This window comes from Coptis chinensis, chromosome 1, assembly GCF_015680905.1.
Source record: "Coptis chinensis isolate HL-2020 chromosome 1, ASM1568090v1, whole genome shotgun sequence".
Classification (NCBI taxonomy): Eukaryota; Viridiplantae; Streptophyta; class Magnoliopsida; order Ranunculales; family Ranunculaceae; genus Coptis; species Coptis chinensis.
Window position 1 is genome coordinate 16,692,171 of NC_141456.1, and position 27,003 is coordinate 16,719,173.

The 27,003-nt window shown below is 37.5% G+C and overlaps 4 protein-coding genes and 1 pseudogene across 9 annotated transcripts; all 5 read right to left on the bottom strand.

The window, feature by feature from the left end:
* Positions 1-467: 467 nt before the first annotated feature.
* Positions 468-6,976, bottom strand: LOC147522533 (pentatricopeptide repeat-containing protein At1g74630 pseudogene; annotated as a pseudogene). The gene is made up of 4 exons (XR_015213123.1): positions 6,421-6,976; positions 5,820-5,894; positions 1,993-5,688; positions 468-1,864 (listed from the first exon to the last, which is right to left on the bottom strand). The product of XR_015213123.1 is annotated as a pentatricopeptide repeat-containing protein At1g74630 pseudogene (transcript).
* A 2,532-nt stretch (positions 6,977-9,508) lies between these two features.
* Positions 9,509-17,365, bottom strand: LOC147522534 (putative aldehyde dehydrogenase). 5 transcript variants are annotated; one of them, XM_086594052.1, is made up of 10 exons: positions 17,231-17,320; positions 15,990-16,234; positions 12,610-12,723; positions 12,147-12,278; positions 11,973-12,062; positions 11,637-11,726; positions 11,019-11,228; positions 10,567-10,677; positions 10,000-10,079; positions 9,509-9,914 (listed from the first exon to the last, which is right to left on the bottom strand). In XM_086594052.1, the coding sequence occupies exons 2-10, from the start codon at positions 16,146-16,148 to the stop codon at positions 9,776-9,778; spliced, it is 1,125 nt and encodes a 374-aa protein (XP_086450178.1). In that variant the 5' UTR covers positions 16,149-16,234; positions 17,231-17,320; the 3' UTR covers positions 9,509-9,775. The 5 variants fall into 5 exon arrangements, with proteins under 5 accessions (XP_086450178.1, XP_086450187.1, XP_086450191.1 ...); XM_086594061.1 differs by lacking the exon at positions 15,990-16,234 and having other exon boundaries at positions 17,231-17,330; XM_086594065.1 differs by lacking the exons at positions 15,990-16,234; positions 17,231-17,320 and adding an exon at positions 15,746-15,860.
* Positions 17,366-17,969: 604 nt separating this feature from the next.
* LOC147522535 (pentatricopeptide repeat-containing protein At1g74630-like) lies at positions 17,970-19,596 on the bottom strand (the record flags this gene model as incomplete). Its single annotated transcript, XM_086567973.1, is given in 2 exon segments — positions 17,970-19,260; positions 19,262-19,596. Coding segments are annotated over 2 exon segments (1,626 nt in total), but the record flags the coding sequence as incomplete, so codon positions are not given.
* On the bottom strand, positions 19,575-20,657 carry LOC147522536 (uncharacterized). Its single transcript, XM_086594074.1, has 2 exons — positions 20,542-20,657; positions 19,575-20,467 (listed from the first exon to the last, which is right to left on the bottom strand). The coding sequence occupies exons 1-2, from the start codon at positions 20,546-20,548 to the stop codon at positions 19,629-19,631; spliced, it is 846 nt and encodes a 281-aa protein (XP_086450200.1). The 5' UTR covers positions 20,549-20,657; the 3' UTR covers positions 19,575-19,628.
* Positions 20,658-21,574: 917 nt separating this feature from the next.
* On the bottom strand, positions 21,575-25,691 carry LOC147522537 (uncharacterized). The gene is made up of 13 exons (XM_086594048.1): positions 25,471-25,691; positions 24,864-25,372; positions 24,691-24,751; positions 24,201-24,593; positions 23,735-23,859; positions 23,500-23,608; positions 23,239-23,384; positions 23,052-23,122; positions 22,830-22,950; positions 22,530-22,726; positions 22,008-22,179; positions 21,837-21,897; positions 21,575-21,752 (listed from the first exon to the last, which is right to left on the bottom strand). Exons 1-13 carry the CDS (start codon positions 25,477-25,479, stop codon positions 21,723-21,725), a joined length of 2,004 nt encoding a protein of 667 aa, XP_086450174.1. The 5' UTR covers positions 25,480-25,691; the 3' UTR covers positions 21,575-21,722.
* Between the last annotated feature and the right edge of the window lie 1,312 nt (positions 25,692-27,003).

Here is a 27,003-nt window from a genome sequence, read left to right on the forward strand (position 1 = left end):
ACATACTATGAAAAGAAAAAAACACACCACAAACTCAAAAAAATGCTTATAAAAACTAAGTTGCTTCTCCTAACATTAGAAAAATAATGATTTTGAAATTTTTATCTATAATGAAGGAAAAGATTCAAAAACTACTGCATAAATCAGTCGTAAAGAGAAAAAATTTCAAATCATATAAGAAGGTAAGGTTGATAGAATCAAAAACCTGAAGCTAGCTGCCTAGCTTGCACAGTGCCAAAGTTCGACTACTGGGCTTGGGTCGTGGCCCAATAGTTCTGTATGTAGTTCTGTACCCACTAAGTTTCTGTCTTTGTGAAACAAAACTAACAATTAAAAAAGAATTAAAAGCAACTTGAAGATTTTAATCAACTACACCTCATGCTTAAACCTTGACAACCAACTACATTTAATCAGAAGAAGATGAAAAAAAGTTACTCATCAACATGAATCAGTTTCATGGGCCAGGTCAGGGCCATGTTTTGCCACACGATCTGGCTCGTGCCTAGTCCAACATTCCACTCCAACTCCAAGTCTCCAACACAGAACATGATTATTTGAACATATTTTTTCATGCATACAGCACCTTTTAGAACCCTCTTCATATTTTAGTACCACTTCCTCTTGTACGCCATTTTTGAAGAAAACTGATTACAACAAGTTTGAAAACCTGAGATCGCACTCCAGGCCCCTGTAGCAGCATTATAACCATCAGACGATGGTCTTCTCAGGCTTTAGACTGATGTACTCCATAGTCCATGGTCTCCAAATTTCTAAGCCTAAGTTAGCATGTTGCTATTTCATCCATGGAAACGTCCATGCTGTGAGTCAGTGGACACAACACTGATTTTTCCTCAATGGATAAAAACTATTTTTCAATACTTCTCAGACATTACTTTTTAAAAGTTAAAAGTAAATCAAATCAATCTAAAAGGTATTACCTTACTTCAAATAGTTCTGATAAGTGATTGTGACGTTGAAGATGAATTCGGATAGTTTTACTAAAAATATAATGTTAATAATGGAGGGTATGCGCAGCTTGACTCGTTGAGGGATAGTGATCATTCAAAATAGATTCACTTCTCAGTTCACCATTTCCACGCAGCTCATCCTAAAGCTCTCTATCTATAGTTTTCGCGCGCTACCAATGAGTTATATTTTGGAATACCGAATCGTGACTAGGTAAATAGAAGACTGAAAGCAGCAACCTCTGAAGTAAAAAAAAAAGAAAAAGAATCCAACACAATCCTAAAGCCCTGCTTACCAGGAACATTCCATCTTTTCCAAACTGGGATGCATGAATACTCATTTGAACATAGTGATGACTACAATTCAAAACAGTTCGTTTTGAGTGCTCAAGAAGAAAAGTTTAAGAACATCAATCTGAATTACACACTGCCAAAACTGTAAAGAGAAATGCTAGAATTGCAAAAATGGAGTTAATCCTAGCCTATCCCAAGTCAGACCTGACATAATAAAGAAGAAATCAATCGGGTATACACAGATGACCAAGTCCATTCAAAACTATATAACACTTACTATAGCGCAGAAGTATTAGCTAGTTAAAGGGGGCACACAAAGTGTATTTCAATTTTTCCATGAGACACATTGTTCAATAATCAATATGTATTGCTGTCATAAATTAGTATGAACAAAATATATATAGACAGCGATTAGGAAGTAGTTACCTTCACGTTGTTAGGAATGAAAGAAATGAAAGACAAAGACGATCAACCCACCGCTCCATCAATACTTAAGAAGTAAGAACATATGAGATTGGAGTGCCGTTCAGCGCCCGTGAGAACACTATACATAATACACAAAATGAATCTTAGACTTGTCCACAACATTCCATACCTGTATATTCCTATGGGCAGTGAGGAAAAATGGATCAGATATGCAATTAAAATAAACCAAAGATGCAGAAAAATCTAAAACAATCTACAGGTTTGTCACAAGACCATTTGTATTGAGGTACTATGTTTGCCAACTTACCAACAGAGAGCGGCACACTGTTGAGAACAGAGAAGAGGCTAAGGTAACTAAACAGATGGCACTGCCAATAGTGTTATCGAATCTGATGTTCCAACTGGAATCCTTGACCTACTTAAATACTTCTCCTTAAATACTAACAGCAGCAAGGATCAGTAAGCATGTAGTATTCCGACTATGGGCCTTACCACTTGCACACAACAGACATGCAAAGGATCTCAAGCACTCCCTTTACTATTTATTCCAATTAGATGTCAAGTTGGTCTGTACTCGCTAACTACCAAGTATGACCTTTTGGCAGAAAAAAATGACATTGACATTGCGTAGACGTAGAATAGATTCTCCTTTTGTCTGCTTGTAGTTACCGAGACCAACTGCTCCAGGGATCTCATAGAGGAGATCATCCCCATAGAGGTCAAATGACGACTCAGGCTAAGCATCAGTCACCAGTAATCTCTGCATGAACAATGTCCGTCTTGGAAAGAATGAAACCTATTACGATCCCTCAGGACAATTTGCCAATTATACACCTCTGAGATTAGCTTCATAGCAGTATGGCAATCCCTACAAACCCTCAAATTCTTCACAACTCTTATGATGCTTCCCCGGCACAACCTCGATATGCCAAATGCAACTGCAAGCTTTTCGCTATGCATCGAGACTGCATTTTCCTTTTCTTCCTCCTCTATGTCATGCAGAACACTCCCAACCTCAGGAATGTAACCTCCTTCAATCCTGATTCTAGACATAATCTCCACTAATTTTTCATTAGCCTCCTCTGTAACTCCATTCAACCCTTCACCCATGATAAAACTATACATGACCTTGTCAACTTCAATAATGCTCCAACCAGGGGACTTCTTGATTCTGCGGTCATTCATTGACTTCCTAACATAAGCAACATCCCTCCATTTACCAGCGACAGCATAAACGTTTGACAACAGAACATGATCGCCAGAATTGTTAGGATCTAACTTTCGAAAGTCTGTTCCTTAACCTGCTCCGCTAATTTTATATCCCCATGAATACTACATGCCCGAGAAGAGTTAAGCCAAATTATATCGTTGGGTTTAATTGGCATTTCAGTCACAAAAATATAGGCTTTGCTCAATAGGCCAGCCGCGACCATATAAATCGACCATGCAGCCATAATGCTCTATGGACGGCTCTATCCCATATGTCACCTGCATTTTGTGGAATAAAATGATTCCTTCTTCAATCAATCCTGCATGACTACAAGCATACAATACTGAAATGAACGTAATGCCATCTGGACATATTCCCAATAACTCCATCTCATAAAAAAGTTGCACTGCTTCCTCCCCCAAACCATGCATTGCATACGCTGCAATCATAGAAGTCCAGGAAATAACGTTCTTATCATTCATCATCCAATTAAAGACCGAACGAGCCATGTCAACATTGCCGCATCTAGAATACGTATCCAAAAGTGCATTACTCACAGACACAATCAGACCCAACCCTGCTTTTTCTATGTACCCATGTAAGACTTTCCCAAACTCAAATGCACCAGACTGTGCACATGCTGAGAGAACCCCTGTCAAGCTCACCTCGTTCGCTCTCATACCAACCGAAGTCAATTCTCGAAAAAACCCAAAAGCCTCATCAAAACTCCCATTATGAGCAAACCCAACAATCATAGTACTCCAAGAAACTTCATCCTTCGCAGTCATCTCTCCAAAAACTCTTTTCGCACTCTCGAGTTCCCCACCTTTCATGTACCCAGCAATCATCACATTCCACGAAGTCAAATTCCTTAATGGCATTTCACTAAACAAAACCTCAGCACCCTTAACATCCCCACACCTAAAACAAGCCGTAACGATCGCATTCCAAGCCACAACATTTGGTTCAGGCAATTCATCAAAAGCTTTCCTCGAAAAACCAATACACCCACATTCAGCATACATACTAACAATAGTAGTCCCAACAAAGAGATGGGTATCAAACCCACGTCTTACTAAATCACAATGCAACTGAATCCCATCATTTAAACACTTATAATTAGCTACTGCTTTAAGAACAAAAGCAAATGAAAAACTATCAGGTTGTAGTATAGTTTTACGTCGCATTTCGATGTAAGTGAGAATGGAATGTTGAGGTGCATTGGATTGAGAAAGTCCACGAATAAGAGTGTTGTACATGAAGATATCAGGTGAGGGAATTTGAATGAGGAGTTGGCGGGAATAATGGGTAGCATTTGAGATAGTTATAGAAGAAAGGAGAATTAGTTGTCCAGCTATATAGGGGTTGCTTAGAAGACTAGTTTTAGTTGCAAATGCATGGATTTGTTTTAGAGTTTTTAAGGTTTTGCAACTTTTTAATATAGTGATACATCGTTGTTCTACGTTGCTCATTTCTTTTCTGCTAAATCTAGAAGAGCGAAACTGCATAATTTAGAATTTCGAAATAGTAAAGTTTGACGCCAAAAACTAAAATATTTTGGTGCATCATGCATGTGCAGTGTGGGTTGTCACTTGTGTGCCAAGCAGTACAGATAAAAAAAATCGGTCTAAAGATACCCTGGCTCAATGCCTAATGGCAGATACAGTATTACATCATGAGGCAAATTTGCAGTGACAATCTGCGCATGCCTTCAAGCTCTCCCACTCAGTAACCCACTCTGTTATTGAGCACAGTTTCAGGTGGCGTTGAAGTGAATTACTCGCAAATAACATCTTCGGTTGGAGAGGCAGAGGCAGGGGCAGGGGCAGTGGCTTCCAGCATTTGCTGCGAAACCTGGTCTATAATAAAGCCATATTCTCAAGAGCTTCCCCTTGCATTCCTTCCTCTTCTTCCAGCATTTGCGTCACACGGTCTACATAGAGGGCTCCCAAGAACGAAATCAGAGCATCAAGAGGTTCCTCATCGTCTTCTTCCCCTTCCTCTTCCTCATCATCTTCCCCTTCCTCTTGGGCTTCCTCTTCCTCCTCTTCTTCCCCTTCCTCTTGGGCTTCTTCAAGAACCTGAGCGTTCCTCCTAACCCAGCCTCGAGAGCGCTCTACCATGTAAAAGTTCACAGGAGGTTTTCTGATTATCCCAACTCTAAAACCAAATACTTCCTTCATATATATTCTGGGTCTCGCAAAGCCATCATCATCGTCCTGGTACAAATACAGATGCCCATTCCAATATATTACACTTACTGGTCCTCCACCCTGAACAAACTCCTCCACTGTCCATTTTGTCCAATGCTTATCATCCAGAACAAAAGTTTCAACAGTGTTCCCATTTGAGACCCAAATAATTAGGTCATGATCAGAGTCAAAAGTGGGCACACTGATTTCCCTCCTATAGGAGTTAGACAGGTAGTGAATGTTCCATTCAACCCCTTTTAGCCAGAGTATAGCAAACCTGTGCTCTCCACTCGTCATCAATAAGAACACAGTCCTCCAACTCTGGAGGCAAAGGTGATACCTCTTCCACTTCCCACCTCATCATGTCCAAATAGAATAAGCTCGTATCTTGTCTCATCCATAAGAGCCAACCATTGGGGTTCCAACCTATTAGGTCACAGTTCTTCCATAGGCTATGTGTCATGTACAGGGTTATATCCTGCTCCCAGAAGTAGAGCTCAGCAGTCTGGCTCTTGATAGGCTTTAATCTAGACACCCCATGTCTTCGGTTAACTGTTTCAATCAGTACATGGGTTCCAAAACCAAACCCATACGGTAAAACCTGAACAAAAATATGAGCATGAGCTAAGCACAATCACAATATTCACTAGTCTACTACATTAAACAAATTGAACAGAAATTGACTTTGATACTTTAAATAAATATACTACTAAATTAATCTGTTGTTTTTACCTCGGGCAACTCAATGCTTCTTATTCTTTTGAATTTCTTCTTTGACTTTAACCCCTTCAGTTTTAACTTTAATACCTGCAGCACAGTCAAGAGTCAAATTTAAAACAGCGAATGTTTATACTATCATGCACTCGTTTTTGTTGCTAGGCGCGCTATATATCATATAATTTAGATCTAGATTGTCGCAACTAGATGGGGTTCAGTTGAACTTTATTCACCTTAAGTTCAAAGAATGTGATGAACTAACTATATAATCCCTTTTGTGGTCTCCTGATTGGGACCAGATAATTCAGAACTGAAATTTTTCTATAAGAATGTCTTTTTGGTATACTGCCTCAATAGTTCCAAACAAAGTTCATTGTTAAATAAATGATTCAGTTAAAGAAAATAGCAAGATTTTAAGGACTTAACTTGTTCCTAACATTTTACCTGGTTCACGCTTGTTCTAGTACTTTTTTTTTTTTTGCAAAAGCCTCCAGTGGGGAGGGGGGGTTAGGCAGACCCCTACCAGTTTATTAAATTATCAAAAGCAACAATAGAAAAAAATAGGGGTGGGGGGTAATGAGCCTTACCCCCACCCCGTTACAAGGATAATGCATACCTAGACCAATAATGCATACACTTGTTCTAGTACAATAATGTATGTAACATCGCATATGTTGTACATGCCATATCTCTGATTCATTGATGTTTCGCAATGAGGCCAGTACTCCATTTTTGTGAAGTCGATCATGTCATCGCTTGATGATGAACGGCTAATTACCAAAACCTAGATAAATCAATTAACATCCTTACGTTTGACTAATCCCCTTGTATGTACAGGTGACCCAGCACCTATGCCAGTGGATTCGAATGAAGGGGAGAAGTATGCATGGCTTGAAGAGCAGGAGAAACCTGAAAATTTCTCAGTGGTTGGAGAGTTATACAGGGGCCCAAAAGTTGCAGACAACTGATACTCACTTTAGATCTTTAGTGAATTACCTCCATTCTCGTTTAGCATAGTAAAAGAGCAGTACTGGGGTAAAATGAGGCTTTCTGTTTGAGTTTAGTGTACATATATCTAGAACACAACATGAATAAGAGAGTTTGGAGTTTAAAAACCATGCTTTTCATTTGCTAAATGACTCGTTCAACTTAAATGATATATAGCAGAACCCTGCCATAATTTTAGAATGCTATTATAAAAACACTGAGGTGGATTTTAGACGATAAAAATGACAAGATTATGATTTCGGAAATATGGTCTATATAAATGCTTTATCCTGGCATTTAAGTGAAGTAGAGACGGGCAGTCAAAGAGATTGTGATGGAAGAAAAAAGTTAAAATATAAGTAGTCGTGGTCCTGTCCACTATTGAGGAATTAGTGAAATTGACAATTTTTCAGGTTTTCAGGACTACAGTGGAATGTGGAAGATGTCTCCTCTTCCTGGTCGTGCCAAACAAACTTGTTTGGGGTTTCTAATTCTGTTTTCGTCTCTTTCTTTCTAAAGTGACGACAAATCAGAAATAATGTACGTAGTTGCGATTTGGTAATTGTTGTGCCGATCCCGAACTGGAGACGCATTCCAAGTTTGGTTCCACCTAAAACCGACCGTTTCTGTTATCACCAATTTAGAGGCATTACGTCGTTTCAGATTGCAACAATGCCTACCGTGAAAAAGAACAATGGTTTTGAAAATCTGTGTTGAGAGGCTGTAAAAGGAAAAGACGGAACGATGCTACCGTGAAGAAGAAGAAGAAGAAGAATGATTCCAAAAGGTCTGTGTTGATGCTGGAGTTATCCTTCACATGAGGAGAGAAACAGAGCTGGAGAGAAACGGTGCGAATTCGGCATCGAAAATGTCAAAGCGCAACCCACGCTCATATGAGGCGCACCTGCGCTCAGGGTTCCAGTGTTTGGACGCGACCCGCGCTCAAAAGGGGCGCACCTGTGCCCAGGTCTAATTTTGTGGGCTTCGCTACAGTAACCGCGAAATTTGGATTTTGGATATAAAACCAAAATCAAGGTTTGGAAAACCTAAGACTAAAAACCAAACAAAAACAAAAGAAAGAAACCCAATCTTGAAAGTTTGAAAGTTATCAAGATTGAAAGATAACATTTACAGAGATACAACCCTGTAAAGAGATAAGAGTGATCTACTAAGGTGAGAGACTGTAAGGAGAGATTGTAATCTTTCTTCCCACTTTATAAAGAACTGGCTCTTGTGGAAGTAGGCATCATTGGCCGAACCACGGTAAATCTTTGTTTTGTGGTTTGCTTTTACTGCTTTACATTATTATCAAAATCTTTGTTTTGTGGTTTGCTTTTACTGCTTTACATTATTATCTGTTGTTAATAGTTGTTTAGCGAGTTGGGCATGTTAGTATAGGTTGTAGTTGATATTTAGAATTTGTCTGGAGTTGAATTGTGTTCAAATACAAGTTATCTGTGTAGTGGGGAATCGATTGGTATTGGTATAATCCCCAACAAATAGTATCCGAGCCAAGTTAGAATAGCCTAGGGTGTTATCCGAATCTTGGTCAGAAAGTGTTTCACGAAATTCATGAGAGAAGATTTGAGATTAAATAACTTGTAGAGATAGACCATTCCGTGAACACTCCCATAATAAGTCTGAATAGGAAAAACTATACCATCTGGAAAGCCAAGATAAAAGACTTGCTTTACTGCAAGGACTTGACACTACCTATTGAGAATGGGAGAGTAAGACCGGAAAACTCTGAGGTAGAGTACAAAAATAGTGTCCTTCGATGTATGCAATGGAAAGGCGCAAGTACTAAAACACCCAAGTGAAGGAACCGTTCGACTCACAGAACTAAGTGGATTTCTAGCCATTATAAATACCGATGGAAGTGATTATACTATTAAGTTTCCAATTAATGTATGGATTCTGAAGAGTATAAACAGTGGGGAATGGGAAAGAAAATTCAGAATTAGTTGTTTCCCTGAGCACGTTCACAAAGATGTTGAAAATTCTAAATTAGATTTTCACTGGGGTTGTGTTGTAGGGGTTTTAAACAATAGAGAAGTATTTGTGTTTGCAGGAGACAATAAGATATATATGTATGACACAAAAGAAAGACAGTGGAAAGTGACTACTGAATTCAAAACATGGAGATTATCAATATTGCTAGCGCGCTCATGTCAATAATCTTGTCCCTCTGACGTAGTTATTTTGTAATGCGATTGGTTCGTCAGTGTTCCTTTCTGTAAGACTATCTAAATTTCAATGATCATGTATTGTGTAATTTTCCTTCATTCATAGTTGGGATTTGGGAATACTACAGTATTTGTACTTCACCAAAGAAAAGATTCCTAGTTGGTTGGAAATGTATAGAAATTGCATACCCGTACTCTTTATTTGCTGGATTTGTAATTGTCGTCTTCAGTGAAAAGATAAACCTCAAAATCACATTTTCTCAAACTTCTTTTGTTGCCAATTGTTAAGATGTGCTACGTAAACTTTCAGTTAACACGGTCTGCTAATATTTGCTTTGACTAGCAAAACCTTTGGGTGATGATACAAGAGGTTTAGGACTCGAATCCCGCCAGCATCAAATAGTTCCTGATCTCATTTAAAATAGCTTGCCAATCAAAAAAATATATTTGCTTTGACTGTTGCTATGTTTATTCACCCGGCTCTCCGGCCTGAGAGCATGGAAAGAGCACATTTTGTAGCAAGTAACAACAAACAGAGAAATGCAACTTTGCATTATTTTTCACTAAATACTGATTAGATAAAATTATACATTGAACAAATCATATATATCTAAATTTCAGAATTGCAAAATGTTCTGCTTCCTCAACTTTATTCTATGGCTGAGACTTGACCAAAAAAAAGTCTGTTGTTAAGAAATAACCACTTGCTCAATTAATTCATTCCAGACCAACAGTATAAGCCGCTGCTCAAACATATTGTAAAATATGACGAAGCATCTTTTCTCTACAATGACAGACTCAGGTGGATGGTGGGATCTCCCAGTGATGTGGCACAGGGCCGACGTCATATATGATTTCTCTATGGCACGACCAAACAAGCTTAATTGCTTCTGGAGTCCCAATTCCAGCACCCCTAGGGTCTCCAGCTGGTCCAAACCTGTGATAAGTAAATTCATTATTAATGGTTTAAGTTCTTACAATAGTGCCCACAAATATGTAAGGAATATCGACAACTTACTTACCAATGATTTTGTGGAGCTCCTGTTGTTCGAGCTCGCAATCCGGCATAAGTGGCCCCATTTACAGATCGTCCAATAACTTCCTGCACAAGGAATTTCATTGTTGTGACGTATCTAGAGGAACTTTGGACATGAAACGTCAGCCCAGTCTCTTATGGAACTACAAATTATCTCTGGCTTGAAGCATTCCCATGGTATAAGACTTGCAACACATCCAAGATCAATCCCAGTACAATTCAAGACGCAAGTTGGCAACCATGCCTTACACAAAGTACTAAGGTTATCATCATATAATAAGATGCCAGAACCATTCTATTGAAAGGAGTCGCATAATGGCCTCGTTGAAAGATTTGTGAAAAAGAAGAAGAAGAGGTGGCTCCTCAAGTTTGCTGCGGCCCAGATTTCATAGACATGTAAAGATGGAATCCTAATCACCTAATATCCTCTGTTCTACTTACGACAACAAAAATAAACTCAAGGGCATCTGGTGGAAACTTCGTTTATTTCTTGTTTTGCTTAATAGAAAATATATGCTTTAATAGCATGTAATATATTAGTTTTTGTTCTTACCTGCAGAAAAAGAAGATCATTTGAAACCACAGCAGCAGTCAAATGTGCATGCCTCCTCTCAAGTGCATCCAAAACATTTGCTAGTTGGTCTTGCTTATAGTCAGTAACAACCTGGAAAGGAACACCAAACTACCGTTAGTAATGGACAATTCTGGCTTCTGATACAAAAGATCATTACGTAATTAGAAAATTTATTATTTAGACTCCAGAATAATCAACACTACTCGCTATCACAACTAAAAATTTGAAAATTTAACTTAAATGATTAAATCTATCTATAAGGGTGTGTTTCAAATGTATTCACATCCAAATCCGCATGTCTAGAGAGTATCCATCATAGGGTATATACGATCCTTTAAAAAATAACCGTTTGGGTGATTGTGTTTTATACTTCCAACAAACAATTGGCCTTATGGAAACGAGAGTAAAATACAATAACTGCAATTTTCCACCTGAAGTGGCCCAAAAATTTCTTTGGTGACAAGCTCAAAATTATTGTCCTTCAGAATTTCATCAAGTGGAACATAAACAGCTGTCGGTTTTATGGCACCATAGATATTTGGAATGGAATGGTTTTCTAAAGCTTCACCCCCAAAAAGCAATTTTGATCCAGGTATTTTGAGCAAGGCATTCATGTGCTCTAGCATGGCCTCAGTTGTAACCTGCATGTAAGAAATGAAACCAAAATCTGAATGACAGCTAGCCGAACGATAAAAGTAAAAGAAATGCTTGTGCTTACCCAGAGTAGCAGAAAACAATTTAAAATTGTGTGTCAAACGGAAATGAAGATATACGTCTCATCCTATGTGCACGCTTTTAAAATTCTAGTAGCTTAGCATAGCCATGCTATCTATATGGAAGAGCCACCATATCAATTGACATCTTAAAAAATATCCTCCCTATAATTTTTGTTTTACTATTATATTATAATACAATGATGTCATATAGGTATTCTTTTCCGAACTAGTAGTATGCTCTTTTGATTGTTAAAGTAAGTGATCTCCGATATCACGTCTACAGCTATAGAACATGTCAATGAGGTAAAAACAAAAACTAAGTCCTCCACTTACTGTAAGTACTGGACCAATTGTTAAGTCTTCCAACTTTCTTCTCTCAGCAAGAGATTTCATTCTAGAAATAAGATCTGTTGAAGCCCAATTCTGTATTAGCATGTTAATAATATCAATATAGGTTACAGATAAAAAAAACACAAACCAGTCTTTTTACAATTTATCTCAAAAGTTACTTGTATAAAAGAAAGGGTACCCTAAAAGAATCGCCAAAAATTGATGCCTTCAAGAAGAGAATATGGAGCAGAGCAACTGACCCAACCAGTATATAATTGGTAATACTTTTGGGAGTTCAATAACTTAAACAGGCCGTATGAAATAGATGAACAAGCGAACCTCATGCATGAACAAAATTGATTGTGCAGAGCACTTCTGGCCACTGCATGCATATGCATCTTGATCACAAACCCATGCAACGTAATCGGCCTGTCATATAAAAATCACAAATTATTAAAAAAAAAATGATATAGAATCGGTAGTTATATTTAGAAGCATCATTGAGAGAGAAACCTCATGAACATCAGGACCCAGGATCTTCCAGTCAAAACCAGCGTCTTCCAATTTAATACGTCCTTTCAGGTCAAAAGCCAACTTTTCAGCTACTCGTGAGCTACCAGTAAAAAGCGTCATTCGTGGCTTTGCCTGTTCAACCAATAGACAAGGAAACACAATATTTAATGGAAAATCACTGCACATAGCAAGCATTATGCAAGTTGTGGTAAAAAACCCCATTTATCAAACTACCAATGAAAGTAAAACCATCTAACAGATGCCTCAAATATAAATTCTGTATTCTATGCTTCCTAATTACTTGCAACCAATGTGCAAGTAAAATATACCAGCATACCATAAATACACAAGTAGCAAAATGATACTATGAGATCTTACAAAAACAACATTGTTACTTTATGCAATAATAATTATAACCGCAAAAACAAGATCACTAGACAAAAGTGCTTCTGAGAAAAGCAACCTCCAACAGTAATTTGTTCATAGTCTTTCCATCAGAATTAATGAAGTCAACATCTTCCATCGGCAATCCACAATGGTGCAGCAATCGAAGCATTTGATCCATTACAACACTTACCTACAACACACTAATGCAATAAGTAATATAGCAGATAAATATATAATTCACATTTGTCAACAAAAACTCTAAATACGACACTGGACCAGAACAACAATCATCACTCTCTGACTCCACAACCAATGAAATGATCTGCAAAGGATCCGCCACAATTCTCAAACCGATGGTGAGTGACATATGAACAAGGAAGCATATACATATAAAATTTTGAAAATGTTGGATACATTGAGAATTTGAAAAAAAAAATGATTGGATTTTGAAAATTTTGACAGTGGTACTTTCTTTTTATAAGAATGTTGCTACTTTAGACAATACCTAATATAAGAGTAATGCATAGTGAGATTGCCACCAACTGATATTTATTTTTAGGGATCTGTTCATGTACCCTAAGAAGTACATGTAACTACCTATATGGTAACGGTTGTATAAATAAACAAATAATAAAATAAAACAAAATGAAGATCTGTCAGCTTTCCTTACAACTAAAATCATACAAAGAATATTTTAGCGGGAAAAGAATATATATATATATATATATATGGGGAGGGATAGAGCCACTCTCAAAACGTACAAAGCTATATCTCATCCTACCAATTGAATTAAGGGCTGATATTTTGTAGATATGATCTCCCCACCATGAGTAACATGCCCCCCAAATTTCGGCTCATTCAAATATGTCTAACCTAACAAAATGTTATTATGAAATTCTGGACCGTTAGATAAACATTCAAAATTGAACACTAGTTTTCGCAAGGTTAGACATATCCAAATAGGATGAAATTTTGTGGGCATATTATACATTACGAGAAGATCATATCCACAAAAAATCAGAGGTCTTAATTCAATTTGTAAATCGATGGAGTGGCTTGGGAGTGGCTCTATCCCTCCCCTATATATATTCAAGGAATATCTATCTAGTATGACATATTTGTTAGTTCACACCAACAATATGTTGATTTTCCTTTCGGCAATAATGAACAATTATCACATAATTAGTTTCTAGCAACAAACCTTGCTATCAACTTTAAGAAGGGGTTTGTTTCCCATATAAAGCGCACCCATCAATTGGAGAACAGGAATTTCCAATGGGAAGTTGAAGGGAGTCACAATCACCACCTGTAATGTTGCTAGTGACCCTACGAGTTGACCTGAATGTATGGTAATACACACTGTGAAGTGCGGCTTCAAAAGTCAAAATGCCTCCGAACCAATTCACTCTCACTTGAAGCATGTACAAAATATTTTTTGATATCTCTTTTTAAGAATAAGATAAGATGTATATGAGACTGTGAGTCACGGAGTCTTCAGTGGTCACAGACTCATAGGTCAATATTAGGTAGGTTTGATAGCAAATCCCATGCTTTTGGGAAGAGTAAAAATGGAGAATTCACACTTATAGTAGGAACTTAGCAACAGAAAATTATATATGCGGAAAAAAAATGCAAATATAATGGATGTCATTGTCTTGAGTCTTGAGGGCTATAAACTCTATAATCTTTACATCTTACCTGAAATTATTATGTAGACTTCCATAGCACAATCAAAATCACATATTCAAAATAACAAATTAATATTTCGCTTACTGAAACTTAATATAATCACCAATAAGTTGAGGGACATGAACAAACAGATTATGAAATTCGGTCGGTATTCTTGCTTGATACACTATTTTTTTTTTCTGTCACGAGATATATAAAGCAACAAAATCTAGGAACATTAGTAGATTTTTCAATTTCTCAATGGATTTTTCATTCCTAGACCAATTCAACTATTATGTAATCATCGATTGATAAAAAATCAGGACAAATTACATAGAATCTTAGTATAGGTTTAGTTTTTGGTTACGAGGAAACAAAAAAGAAAAAGAGGTCTAATTTTCAATAGTACCTTCACAATCTATTTACTCTACACTCCACTTTATGAACTTTTGTTCTCCTATTTCCTATTTGAATTCATACTCGAGTTATGCTTATTAGGGCGTTCGGCACACAAGAGAAGTTTACAACTCGACACTGCAAAAAGGTTGGGAGGCATGTTCCAAAAGGTTACTAGCTTTCCCACCTCATGTTCTACCCTATTTAGCTAATTGAAAGCTCAACATCAACTCCATTGAAATAAGGCAGTATATTCCCATCTCACTTTAGCAAAAATAATAATGTGACACCTGGGCATGATCATGACACACTTTTAATTAATAGCAAAAGGTTATTATAGGTGAAAGAAAGTGATGTTTGTCCTCGTGATATGTCGCCTTCTAGATGCAAAAGTAATTCAGGCAAGTGAACACTTAACCAATAATGGAATTACACAAAAGATATATGATTTATCGCTGAAGCAACTCAATTTATTTCCATAACATCCTCTACAGATATTTAGATTTTGAGTTATTTAGATTTCGCCCTGAACTTAATAACGAAAATGAAATCCTTCAAAGTGGTGAGAACGATATGTTAACTTTTCTAGACCACATTCCAATTTTACATGATAACTGCTTTAGTGTTTCGGTGCACAGAATGCTTTTTTTTTTCCATTATCATCCGATCCTCATCGTCATTCTTGCCATAATCTCATCTATGCGACTATGCGAGTCAGAATCTCCTCTTCAATCATATAAAATTATAGTCAACAGAGTCCAGAACTTACGTATATTTTCTAACAGAATAAACCATTGATCTAATCCTCCATTTTCATTCTTCTATTTCCTACAGGGCTTACTTCTGATTTCTGAATGGGGTGTTGCCTAGCACTATCTTTTCGAAACTTTTTCAAAGCCGATTACTCTTAGTTGGGAAAAGTTCAATATCTCACAATGAATTAATATTCACATACTATGAAAAGAAAAAAACACACCACAAAAAAAATGCTTATAAAACTAAGTTGCTTCTCCTAACATTAGAAAAATAATGATTCTGAAATTTTTATCTGTAATGAAGGAAAAGATTCAAAAACTACTGCATAAATCAGTCGTAAAGAGAAAAAATTTCAAATCATATAAGAAGGTAAGGTTGACAGAATCGAAAACCTGAAGCTAGCTGCCTAGCTTGCACAGTGCCAAAGTTCGACTACTGGGCTTGGGTCGGGACTCGTGGCCCAATAGTTCTGTCTGTAGTTCTGTACCCTCTAAGTTTCTGTCTTTGTGAAACAAAACTAACAATTAAAAAGAATTAAAAGCAATCTGAAGATTTTAATCAACTACACCTCATGCTTAAACCTTGACAACCAACTACATTTAATCAGAAGAAGATGAAAAGAAGTTACTCATCAACCTGAATCAGTTCCATGGGCCAGGTCAGGGCCATGTTTTGCCACACGATCTGGCTCGTGCCTAGTCCAACATTCCACTCCAACTCCAAGTCTCCAACACAGAACATGATTATTTGAACATATTTTTTCATGCATACAGCACCTTTTAGAACCCTCTTCATATTTTAGTACCACTTCCTCTTGTACGCCATTTTTGAAGAAAACTGATTACAACAAGTTTGAAAACCTGAGATCGCACTCCAGGCCCCTGTAGCAGCATTATAACCATCAGACGATGGTCTTCTCAGGCTTTAGACTGATGTACTCCATAGTCCATGGTCTCCAAATTTCTAAGCCTGTCTAAGTTAGCATGTTGCTATTTCATCCATGGAAACGTTCATGCTGTGAGTCAGTGGACACAACACTGATTTTTCCTCAATGGATAAAACTATTTTTCAATACTTCTCAGAACATTACTTTTTAAAAGTTAAAAGTAAATCAAATCAATCTAAAAGGTATTAACTTACTTCAAATAGTTCAGATAAGTGATTGTGACGTTGACGATGAATTTGGATAGTTTTACTAAAAATATAATGTTAATAATGGAGGGTATGCGCAGCTTGACTCGTTGAGGGATAGTGATCATTCAAAATAGATTCACTTCTCAGTTCACCATTTCCACGCAGCTCATCCTAAAGCTCTCTATCTATAGTTTTCGCGCGCTACCACTGAGTTATATTTTGGAATACCAAATCGTGACTAGGTAAATAGAAGACTGAAAGCCGCAACCTCTGAAGTAAAAAATAATAATAATAATAATCCAACACAATCCTAAAGCCCTGCTTACCAGGAACATTCCATCTTTTCCGAACTGGGATGCATGAATACTCATTTGAACATAGTGATGACTACGATTCAAAACAGTTCGTGTTGAGTGCTCAAGAAGAAAAGTTTAAGAACATCAATCTGAATTACACACTGCCAAAACTGTAAAGAGAAATGCTAGAATTGCAAAAATGGAGTTAATCCTAGCCTATCTCAAGTCAGACCTGACATAATAAAGAAGAAATCAATCGGGTATACACAGATGACCAAGTCCATTCAAAACTATATAACACTTACTATAGTGCAGAAGTATTAGCTAGTTAAAGGGGGCACACAAAGTGTATTTCAATTTTTCCATGAGACACATTGTTCAATATGTATTGCTGTCATAAATTGGTATGAACAAAATATATATAGACAGCGATTAGGAAGTAGTTACCTTCACGTTGTTAGGAATGAAAGACAAAGACGATCAACCCACAGCTCCATCAATACTTAAGAAGTAAGAACATATGAGATTGGAGTGCCGTTCAGCGCCCGTGAGAACACTATACATAATACACAAAATGAATCTTAGACTTGTCCACAACATTCCATACCTGTATATTCCTATGGACAGTGAGGAAAAATGGATCAGATATGCAATTAAAATAAACGAAAAGACACAGAAAAATCTAAAACAATCTACAGGAATGTCACAAGACCATTTGCATTGAGGTACTATGCTTGCCAACTTACCAACAGAGAGCGGCACACGGTTGAGAACAGAGAAGAGGCTAAGGTAACTAAACGGACAGCACTGCCAATAGTGTTATCGAATCTGACGTTCCAACTGGAATCCTTGACCTACTTAAATACTTCTCCTTAAATACTAACAGCAGCAAGGATCAGTAAGCATGTAGTATTCCAACTATGGGCCTTACCACTTGCACACAACAGACATGCAAAGGGTCTCAAGCACTTCCTTTACTATTTCTTCCAATTAGATGTCAAGTTGGTCTGTACTCGCTAACTACCAAGTATGACCTTTTGGCAGATAAAAATGACATCGACATTGCGTAGACGTAGAATAGACTCTCCTTTTGTCTACTTGTAGTTCCCGAGACCAACTGCTCCAGGGATCTCATAGAGGAGATCATCCCCATAGAGGTCAAATGACGATTCAGGCTAGGCATCAGTCACCAGTAATCTCTGCATGAACAATGTCCGTCTTGGAAAGAATGAAACCTATTACGATCCCTCAGGACAATTTGCCAATTATACACCTCTGAGATTAGCTTCATAGCAGTATGGCAATCCCTACAAACCCTCAAATTCTTCACAACTCTTATGATGCTTCCCCGGCACAACCTCGATATGCCAAATGCAACTGCAAGCTTTTCGCTATGCATAGAGACTGCATTTTCCTTTTCTTCCTCCTCTATGTCATGCAGAACACTCCCAACCTCAGGAATGTAACCTCCTTCAATCCTGATTCTAGACATAATCTCCACTAATTTTTCATTAGCCTCATGTGTAACTCCATTCAACCCTTCACCCATGACAAAACTATACATGACCTTGTCAACTTCAATAATGCTCCATCCAGGGGACTTCTTGATCCTGCGGTCATTCATTGACTTCCTAACATAAGCAACATCCCTCCATTTACCAGCGACAGCATAAACGTTTGACAACAGAACATGATCGCCAGAATTGTTAGGATCTAACTCAGAAAGCTGTTCCTTAACCTGCTCTGCTAATTTTATATCCCCATGAATACTACATGCCCCGAGAAGGGTTCACCAAATTATATCGTTGGGTTTAATTGGCATTTCAGTCACAAAATCATAGGCTTTGCTCAATAGGCCAGCACGACCATATAAGTCGACCATGCAGCCATAATGCTCTATGGACGGCTCTATCCCATATGTCACCTGCATTTTGTGGAATAAAATGATTCCTTCTTCAATCAATCCTGCATGACTACAAGCATACAATACTGAAATGAACGTAATGCCATCTGGACATATTCCCAATAACTCCATCTCATAAAAAAGTTGCACTGCTTCCTCCCCCAAACCATGCATTGCATACGCCGCAATCATAGAAGTCCAGGAAATAACGTTCTTATCATTCATCATCCAATTAAAGACCGAACGAGCCATGTCAACATTGCCGCATCTAGAATACGTATCCAAAAGTGCATTACTCACAGACACAATCAGACCCAACCCTGCTTTCTCTATGTACCCATGTAAGACTTTCCCAAACTCAAACGCACCAGGCTGTGCACATGCCGAGAGAACCCCTGTCAAGCTCACCTCGTTCGCTCTCATACCAACCGAAGTCAATTCTCGAAAAAACCCAAAAGCCTCATCAAAACTCCCATTATGAGCAAACCCAACAATCATAGTACTCCAAGAAACTTCATCCTTCGCAGTCATCTCTCCAAAAACTCTTTTCGCACTCTCGAGTTCCCCACCTTTCATACCCAGCAATCATCACATTCCACGAAGTCAAATTCCTTAATGGCATTTCACTAAACAAAACCTCAGCACCCTTAACATCCCCACACCTAAAACAAGCCGTAACGATCGCATTCCAAGCCACAACATTTGGTTCAGGCAATTCATCAAATGCTTTCCTCAAAAAACCAATACACCCACATTCAGCATACATACTAGCAATAGTAGTCCCAACAAAGGGATGGGTATCAAACCCACGTCTTACTAAATCACAATGCAACTGAATCCCATCACTTAAACACTTATAATTAGCTACTGCTTTAAGAACAAAAGCAAATGAAAAACTATCAGGTTGTAGTATAGTCAAGCGAAGACAGATAAAAAATCGGTCTAAAGATACCCTGGCTCAATGCCTAATGGCAGATACAGTATTACATCATGAATAAAGGCAAATTTGCAGTGACAATCTGCGCATGCCTTCAAGCTCTCCCACTCAGTAACCCACTCTGTTATTGAGCACAGTTTCAGATGTCGTTGAAGTGAATTACTCGCAAATAACATCTTCGTTGGAGAGGCAGAGGCAGGGGCAGGGGCTACCAGCTGCGAAACCCGGTCTATAAATTGGGCTCCCATGAACAAAGCCATATTCTCAAGAGCTTCCCCTTGCATTCCTTCCTCTTCTTCCAGCATTTGCGTCACACGATCTAAATAGAGGGCTCCCAAGAACGACATTAGAGCATCAAGAGGTTCCTCATCGTCTTCTTCCCCTTCCTCTTGGGCTTCCTCTTCCTCCTCTTCTTCCCCTTCCTCTTGGGCTTCCTCAAGAACCTGAGCGTTCCTCCTAACCCAGCCTCGAGAGCGCTCTACCATGTAAAAGTTCACAGGAGGTTTTCTGATTATCCCAACTCTAAAACCAAATACTTCCTTCACATATATTCTGGGTCTCGCAAAGCGATCATCATCGTCCTGGTACAAATACAGATGCCCATTCCAATATATTACACTTACTGGTCCTCCACCCTGAACAAACTCCTCCACTGTCCATTCTGTCCAATGCTTATCATCCAGAGCAAAAGTTTCAACAGTGTTCCCATTTGAGACCCAAATAATTAGGTCATGATCAGAGTCAAAAGTGGGCCCACTGATTTCCCTCCTATAGGAGTTAGACAGGTAGTGAATGTTCCATTCAACCCCTTTTAGCCAGAGTATAGCAAACCTGTGCTCTCCACCTGACAATATACTACCCATTAGTATAGTCAGGTTGGTGGGGTCCTTCGGATCTTTCGTGAAGGCGGCACGCCACTCGTCATCAATAAGAACACAGTCCTCCAACTCTGGAGGCAAAGGTGATACCTCTTCCACTTCCCACCTCATCATGTCCAAATAGAATAAGCTCGTATCTTGTCTCATCCATAAGAGCCAACCATTGGGGTTCCAACCTATTAGGTCACAGTTCTTCCATAGGCTATGTGTCATGTACAGGGTTATATCCTGCTCCCAGAAGTAGAGCTCAGCAGTCTGGCTCTTGATAGGCTTACTGAACAAGCAATCAGATAATCTAGACACCCCATGTCTTCGGTTAACTGTTTCAATCTGTACATGGGTTCCAAAACCAAACCCATACGGTAAAACCTGAACAAAAATATGAGCATGAGCTAAGCACAATCACAATATTCACTAGTCTACTACATTAAACAAATTGAACAGAAATTGACTTTGATACTTTAAATAAATATACTACTAAATTAATCTGTTGTTTTTACCTCGGGCAACTCAATGCTTCTTATTCTTTTGAATTTCTTCTTTGACTTTAACCCCTTCAGTTTTAACTTTAATACCTGCAGCACAGTCAAGAGTCAAATTTAAAACAGCAAATGTTTATACTATCATGCACTCGTTTTTGTTGCTAGGCTATATATATATATAAATTTAGATCTAGATTGTCGCGAACTAGATGGGGTTCAGTTGAACTTTATTCACCTTAAGTTAAAAGAATGTGATGAACTAACTATATAATCCCTTTTGTGGTCTCCTGATTGGGACCAGATAATTCAGAACTGAAATTTTTCTATAAGAATGTCTTTTTGGTATACTGCCTCAATAGTTCCAAACAAAGTTCATTGTTAAATAAATGATTCAGTTAAAGAAAATAGCAAGATTTTAAGGACTTAACTTGTTCCTAACATTTTACCTGAGAAGATCGAATAAGCGGTGAAATGACCCGCCGATCTGCCCTTTGCAAGAATGAAGCCTTGAGTAACTCAATCTGAATGAGCAGTTTCTGACATCTACTTGACAATGCAAGCCTCCTTTTTGATGCTTTAAAGGAACCCTCTTTCTGACCAAGACAAAACGCTTCTCGTATAGCACATCCATCTGGTCTCAAACCCATAACTGAAGTTGTCACCTTCTCTGGTACAACCATAAGCAGAGCTGCTAAGGACACAAGTTCTCCTTCCATTGCTCTTAGATATGCTACTTCTGCTATATCATCTGTGTTCTCAGCCAAAAATCCTAATAAAACAAAAAACAAGTTTTATTAACATAAAACCTAACTAAATAACTGTTAATAATCAACCAGACAGTTATTATTCTAACCATTTCGCTGAATTTAACTAACAAATCGTCAATTGTTTCTTCAGAACTCCAAGTAATCATTCTGAAACGAAGAAAAACAATTAAAATGTCACAATCAAACTCCACATTATATATATACAATTTCCTAATATGTAAAGCGAAGTTAAGTTTCAGTTTATTGAATCAACATACCTTTTGCTAGACAAAGCCATCTCAATAGGTAGTTCCTCACTATCATCAGTTGATCTAAGATCAGTTCGAGCTCGATTTCGAAGCAAAAGCTCAATACATCGATTTGAACGCATGTCAGCAGCACAGTGTAAAGTTGTTTTCCCAAACTCATCGAACTCGTTAACTTGAACACCTGGACCCATTTTTCCAACCATTAAAGCTTCAGCACACTCAACTGAATCAATATGACACGCGAGAAACAGAAGTCTCAAAGCAAATCTTCCATCAATCGGTTTTAGAAATGATTGTTGATAATTTGACGTTTACAGTTTGCACTTCATACATTTTCCTAGTGTCCTACACATACAACATCTGCTGCATTTCAATTTCAATTTAAATTAATTGTTTGCTAATCGGCTATATATCCACTTTATAGCCCCTAACTTAAGGTGCGGGAATCTAGTCGACATGGTAATATGGTGCGGATTAGGAAAAGATAATTTTACGCAGAATTTTGGTATTCAGGTTTGGAGCACATTTTACCTGAATCAAAAGATGCGGGAAGACCACCGATGAAAATCTTCCGCTTCAACTCTTCCGTGGTCGGAAAGCAAGATATCTGCATTCCCTGCATTCCCTGCTTTAGTTCAGCTTCCCCATGCGAACAATTAGCTCCTCTAGCACACCCCCTTGGAGACTCAAAGTATTTGCAGATCTCAGTCTTCGCCTTAGGAGACAATCTGCAAGAAAGATCACAACATACAGTAGTTAAAGACTAAATAGAACTGATCCATTACTTCTCCAAGTAAACGCGAATCCAACTTTTGAGTTAGAATCAAGTACTTTGCAGCAGAAACATTTTCCACTTTGGCATCGAGAAAGGGTTGAAACATCTCGCCATCGGAGTCAGATTGGTAATCTTTTAGCCAAGAGCGACTCTGCTTCAGTTGTGTTGGTTGACTCCCTGCTATGATAAAGCTAAGAAGTTACTCGATGTTATATAAGTAATATCTTATTCCGCAGCAGAGAGATCATACATAGACATCAGATTAAGTTATAACGTACATAAGCTGACGTCTTGGTTCAGCAGGAATTGCATGTCCTGAGATTTAGCCAAGTCTACCGATCTTTGTTTACTGTTAATAAGGCAGGTGAGAATGAGACACCGTTAGCATGAATTTGTACAAAACCTAGAATATAAGTAACTAATAGGCAAGTACGCAAACAACGAGGAAATAAAACTAGTAAAGACCAGAGATTAAGAATCTGCTTATTTGCTCCACTGCACAAAAGAAGCTGAGCACAGTTTAGGAAGTCGTTTTTGACCGCAAAGAACAAGGGTGTTTCGTTCATTTCTGAAATTGCATCAACGCAGTCTGGATCTTTTAGGAGGAGGATCTGGAACATATTTGGGATAACAGAACACTGATTTTCAATTTCAATGTATTGGAATATTTGTATGACTTGTCCAAGTACAGGGCAAAAGACTACTGGAGGGAGCAGTCCCTTATACCTGGAGTGCTTGGAAATAACCACTGGAAGCAGCAAGGTGGAGGGGGGTCAGCCCCAACTTGTTTCTCTGGCTCACATTGGCTCCACGTTTCAGAAGCAGCAATGGAATCCTACGATTATCATTAAGCAAACGCCACAATCTTAACAGTATAAGAAAAAATATGTCCTGTACAGAGATTTTAACCATGAACTGCTATTCAGATAGCAATGCACTTGAGACATAAAATTCACCAAACCTGGGAATCTTAGTATTGGAGCAGTGCTTGAGGTAGCAATGCAGTGCCGAGTTTCCTTCTCTGTCTGTTTCATTTACATCAATGTTGGTACCGAGAAGAAGCTTTACAACTTCTTCATCGCACACCTTAAACAATAGTTCAAACTGTTACTATCTCATCCAGACATTCACATTGCTCCTCATAATTTTGCCTCCAAAATGCCATGTTTGATTTGTCTTCTCATCCTTAGTACCATTATTTTATGCTCCTTTGCTTAATTATTAAAATTCAGATAATACCTTAGGCCATTTTTCACTTCAGATGAATAAGTTAGGTGTCCCTCATCTCATGTCATTTACCACTTCTAAATTCCCAGATTAATTGTTAAATGAATAGAATAATCTTTGTTTCTGACAATCTAACATTAAGATAATTGTCAAAATGACTTTTAATAATTACAACCTTCCTATGTATATTTATATTTTACCTGAGCAGCAAGAATAAGCGGTGAGGTGACTCGGCGGTCAGGCCTTTGCAAGAATGAAGCATCGAATAACTGCAGCAACTCAATCTCAATGAGCAGTAAATTTCTTTTCTGAGTTCTACTCATCAATCCAAGCCTCCTTCTTGACACTTTAAATGAACCCTCTTTCTGACCAAGACACAACACTTCTCGTATAGCACATTCATAGATGGTTGTCATGTCTTTCGAAGCCAATCCTCCCTCTGGCCTCAAAACCATAATCGAAGCTGTCACCTTCTCTGGTACCACCATAAGCAGAGCTGCTAAAGAGACAACTTCTCCTTCCATTGAGCTCAGGTACGCCACTTCTGCTATATCATACGTGTTCTCAGCCAACAGTCTTACGGCACTCAAATCCTACAAAAAGCAAAAAATCAACAGTTTTGTATAATTTAAAACTTATTATATGAGGGAACCAACTCTTAATAATCAACCAAACAGTGATTAATCTAACCATTTTGCTGAATTTCACTAATAAATCGTCAATCGTTTCATCTGAACTCCAAGTAATCATTCTGAAACGAAGAAATACATTCAAAATGTCACAATGAAACTCCACATTACATATTCATACAAACTTCTAACATGTAAAGCAAACTAAAGTTTCAGTTCATTCAATCAATATACCTTTTGCTAGACAAAGCCATCTCAATAGGTAGTTCCTCACTATCATCAGTCGATCTAAGATCAGTTCGAGCACTATATCGAAGCAAAAGATCAATGCATCGTTTCGAATGCATTTCAGCAGCACAGTGTAAAGCTGTTTTACCAAACTCATCATACTCATTCACTTGAACACCCGGACCAATCTTTCCAACCAATAAAGCTTCAGCACACTCAACTGAATCAATATGACATGCGAGAAACAGTAGTCTCAAAGCAAATCTACGATCAATCACTTCAGTTTCAGTGTTTTCTAGGTTTTGCTCATTAGAAATTACTTGAAACAAGTTTTTAGACTGATTAACAAACTTATCTTTCTCATCTTTAACAATCAGATCAATTAAACGCTTCTCTGCTTTAATCGCATCAATATCGTGATCAGTTGATGAAGTAATCAGATCTTTACTCGAAACTGACATGAATCTAGGATATAAACTTCTTCCGCAGTGATTAGATTCAAACATCATCGTTTCCTGCGTAAATTTGTTCAAAAAAACACAAATCAAACAGAGAAATCGAAGTAAAACTACGTTTCGAAGTGATTAAAACGAGAGAAAGTGAAGTTGATTACCGTTTCCATGTTTGAAGGTTTGTTAGTGAGATTTAACGGTGGAAAGTGTGAAGTGAGTTGGATTAGGGTTTCGGAGAGAAATGAGGAGAGAGAAAGTGAAGTTGAGAGTGAGAAATGAGAAATGAGAAATGAGGTGGTTCCTTGTTTCTGATTGGGTATTTATAGGCGGTGTGATGAGAACTGAAAAGGAGTTGAGCTCTCGTTTTTCGAATGAAGAGGAAGTGAATGCTATTTGCTCTTTCCCTCTCTTTTGCCTTTCAGACATCACTTGACTGGACGTAAGTATCCTTTATGATTTCTGTTAATTACTTTGTCACACGGAGCAGTGGAGCACGGACCCCATAAAGCCTGAAAGGTTTGGGCTTTACCCGATCCGATGCCGTTGCTAGTCCGAACCCAAAGTATCTTGAGGGGACTGTGGACACCCAAGCAGCCCGAGCCCAAAACAAGCCCTAGGATGAAAGTATGCTAATTGAACGGAAGCGGCCCAAGATGAAGAGTTTTCTTGTCTTTTTTTTCTTTTGGTAACCGCGGTTATTGGTTAATACTAGTTTTTGAGCCCGTTCAACAAACGGGGATTGTTTTTATACAATTGATTTGATTTTTTTTTAATATTTTTTGAATTATTCTGTATAAAAAAAGTTTTAACTATTTGTAGAAAGGGCATTGAGGCATAATAATATAGTATTAATAAAATAAAAAAAATAGCTCAACAAACATAATTAATTTGATTTATGACCAAACCACTGATAAATTCTAAAATTTAAAAGTAGAATCTATCTTTCTTTCATGCACAAATCAAAATTGGAAAAGTCATTGAACGCAAAATTTAACTATTGACACTTTTTAATTGATTATATTTTGACATCCAATAATTTGTTGTCCCTAATTTACACTCATGAAAAAAGAATTATTTATATTTTTAAATTATTTATTTAAATTACATAAATCAGCACCCTTCACAGAACGGGTACCGTTTTCAGAACGGGTACCGTTTTCATAAAATTGATTTTTTTTTTAATTCCTTTTGAATTATTCTGTACCAAAAAGTTTTAGCTATAGAATATTGTAATGATTCAAATTTAGATGAAAAGACAAATACTACAACCCTACATGGGTTATAGTATTAATAAAAGAAACAATAGCTCAACAAACATAATTAATTTTTGATATAATTGATTTGATTTTTTTTAATAATTTTTGAATTATTATGTACCAAAAAGTTTTAACTATAGAATATTGTAATAATTCAAATTTTGATGAAAATAAAAATACTACAACATAGTATTAATAAATGAAAAAATAGTTCAACAAACATAATTAATTTGATTTATGACCGAACCACTAACAAATCCTAGAATTTAGAAGTAGAATCTGTAAAACTTGTGCAACATGTGATACCATCGATTTTTTTTAAAGGTTGTGTATAAATTCTAAATTTTTTTTTTTTTTTTTTTTTTTAAACTTGTAAGAGCATAGTCAATTAGTAATTAGCAACATTTAGTAATTTTTAAATTTTGAATATTGTAAGAG

Bases quoted from the DNA above. Each gene is read 5' to 3' on its own strand.
- LOC147522534 (XM_086594052.1), bottom strand. From the start codon at position 16,148: ATGAAGAGGGTTCTAAAAGGTGCTGTATGCATGAAAAAATATGTTCAA. The intron at 11,727-11,972 runs GTTCGCTTGTTC...ATGCTAATACAG, and splicing joins CAATTTTGTTCATGCATGAG to AATTGGGCTTCAACAGATCT. The intron at 11,229-11,636 runs GTAAGTGGAGGA...TCTTACATGCAG, and splicing joins CAATTGGTCCAGTACTTACA to GTTACAACTGAGGCCATGCT.
- LOC147522537 (XM_086594048.1), bottom strand. The intron at 22,951-23,051 runs GTACGTTATAAC...TTATCATAGCAG, and splicing joins GAACCAAGACGTCAGCTTAT to GGAGTCAACCAACACAACTG. The intron at 21,753-21,836 runs GTTAGAATAATA...TTGTTTTATTAG, and splicing joins TAGTTAAATTCAGCGAAATG to GATTTTTGGCTGAGAACACA.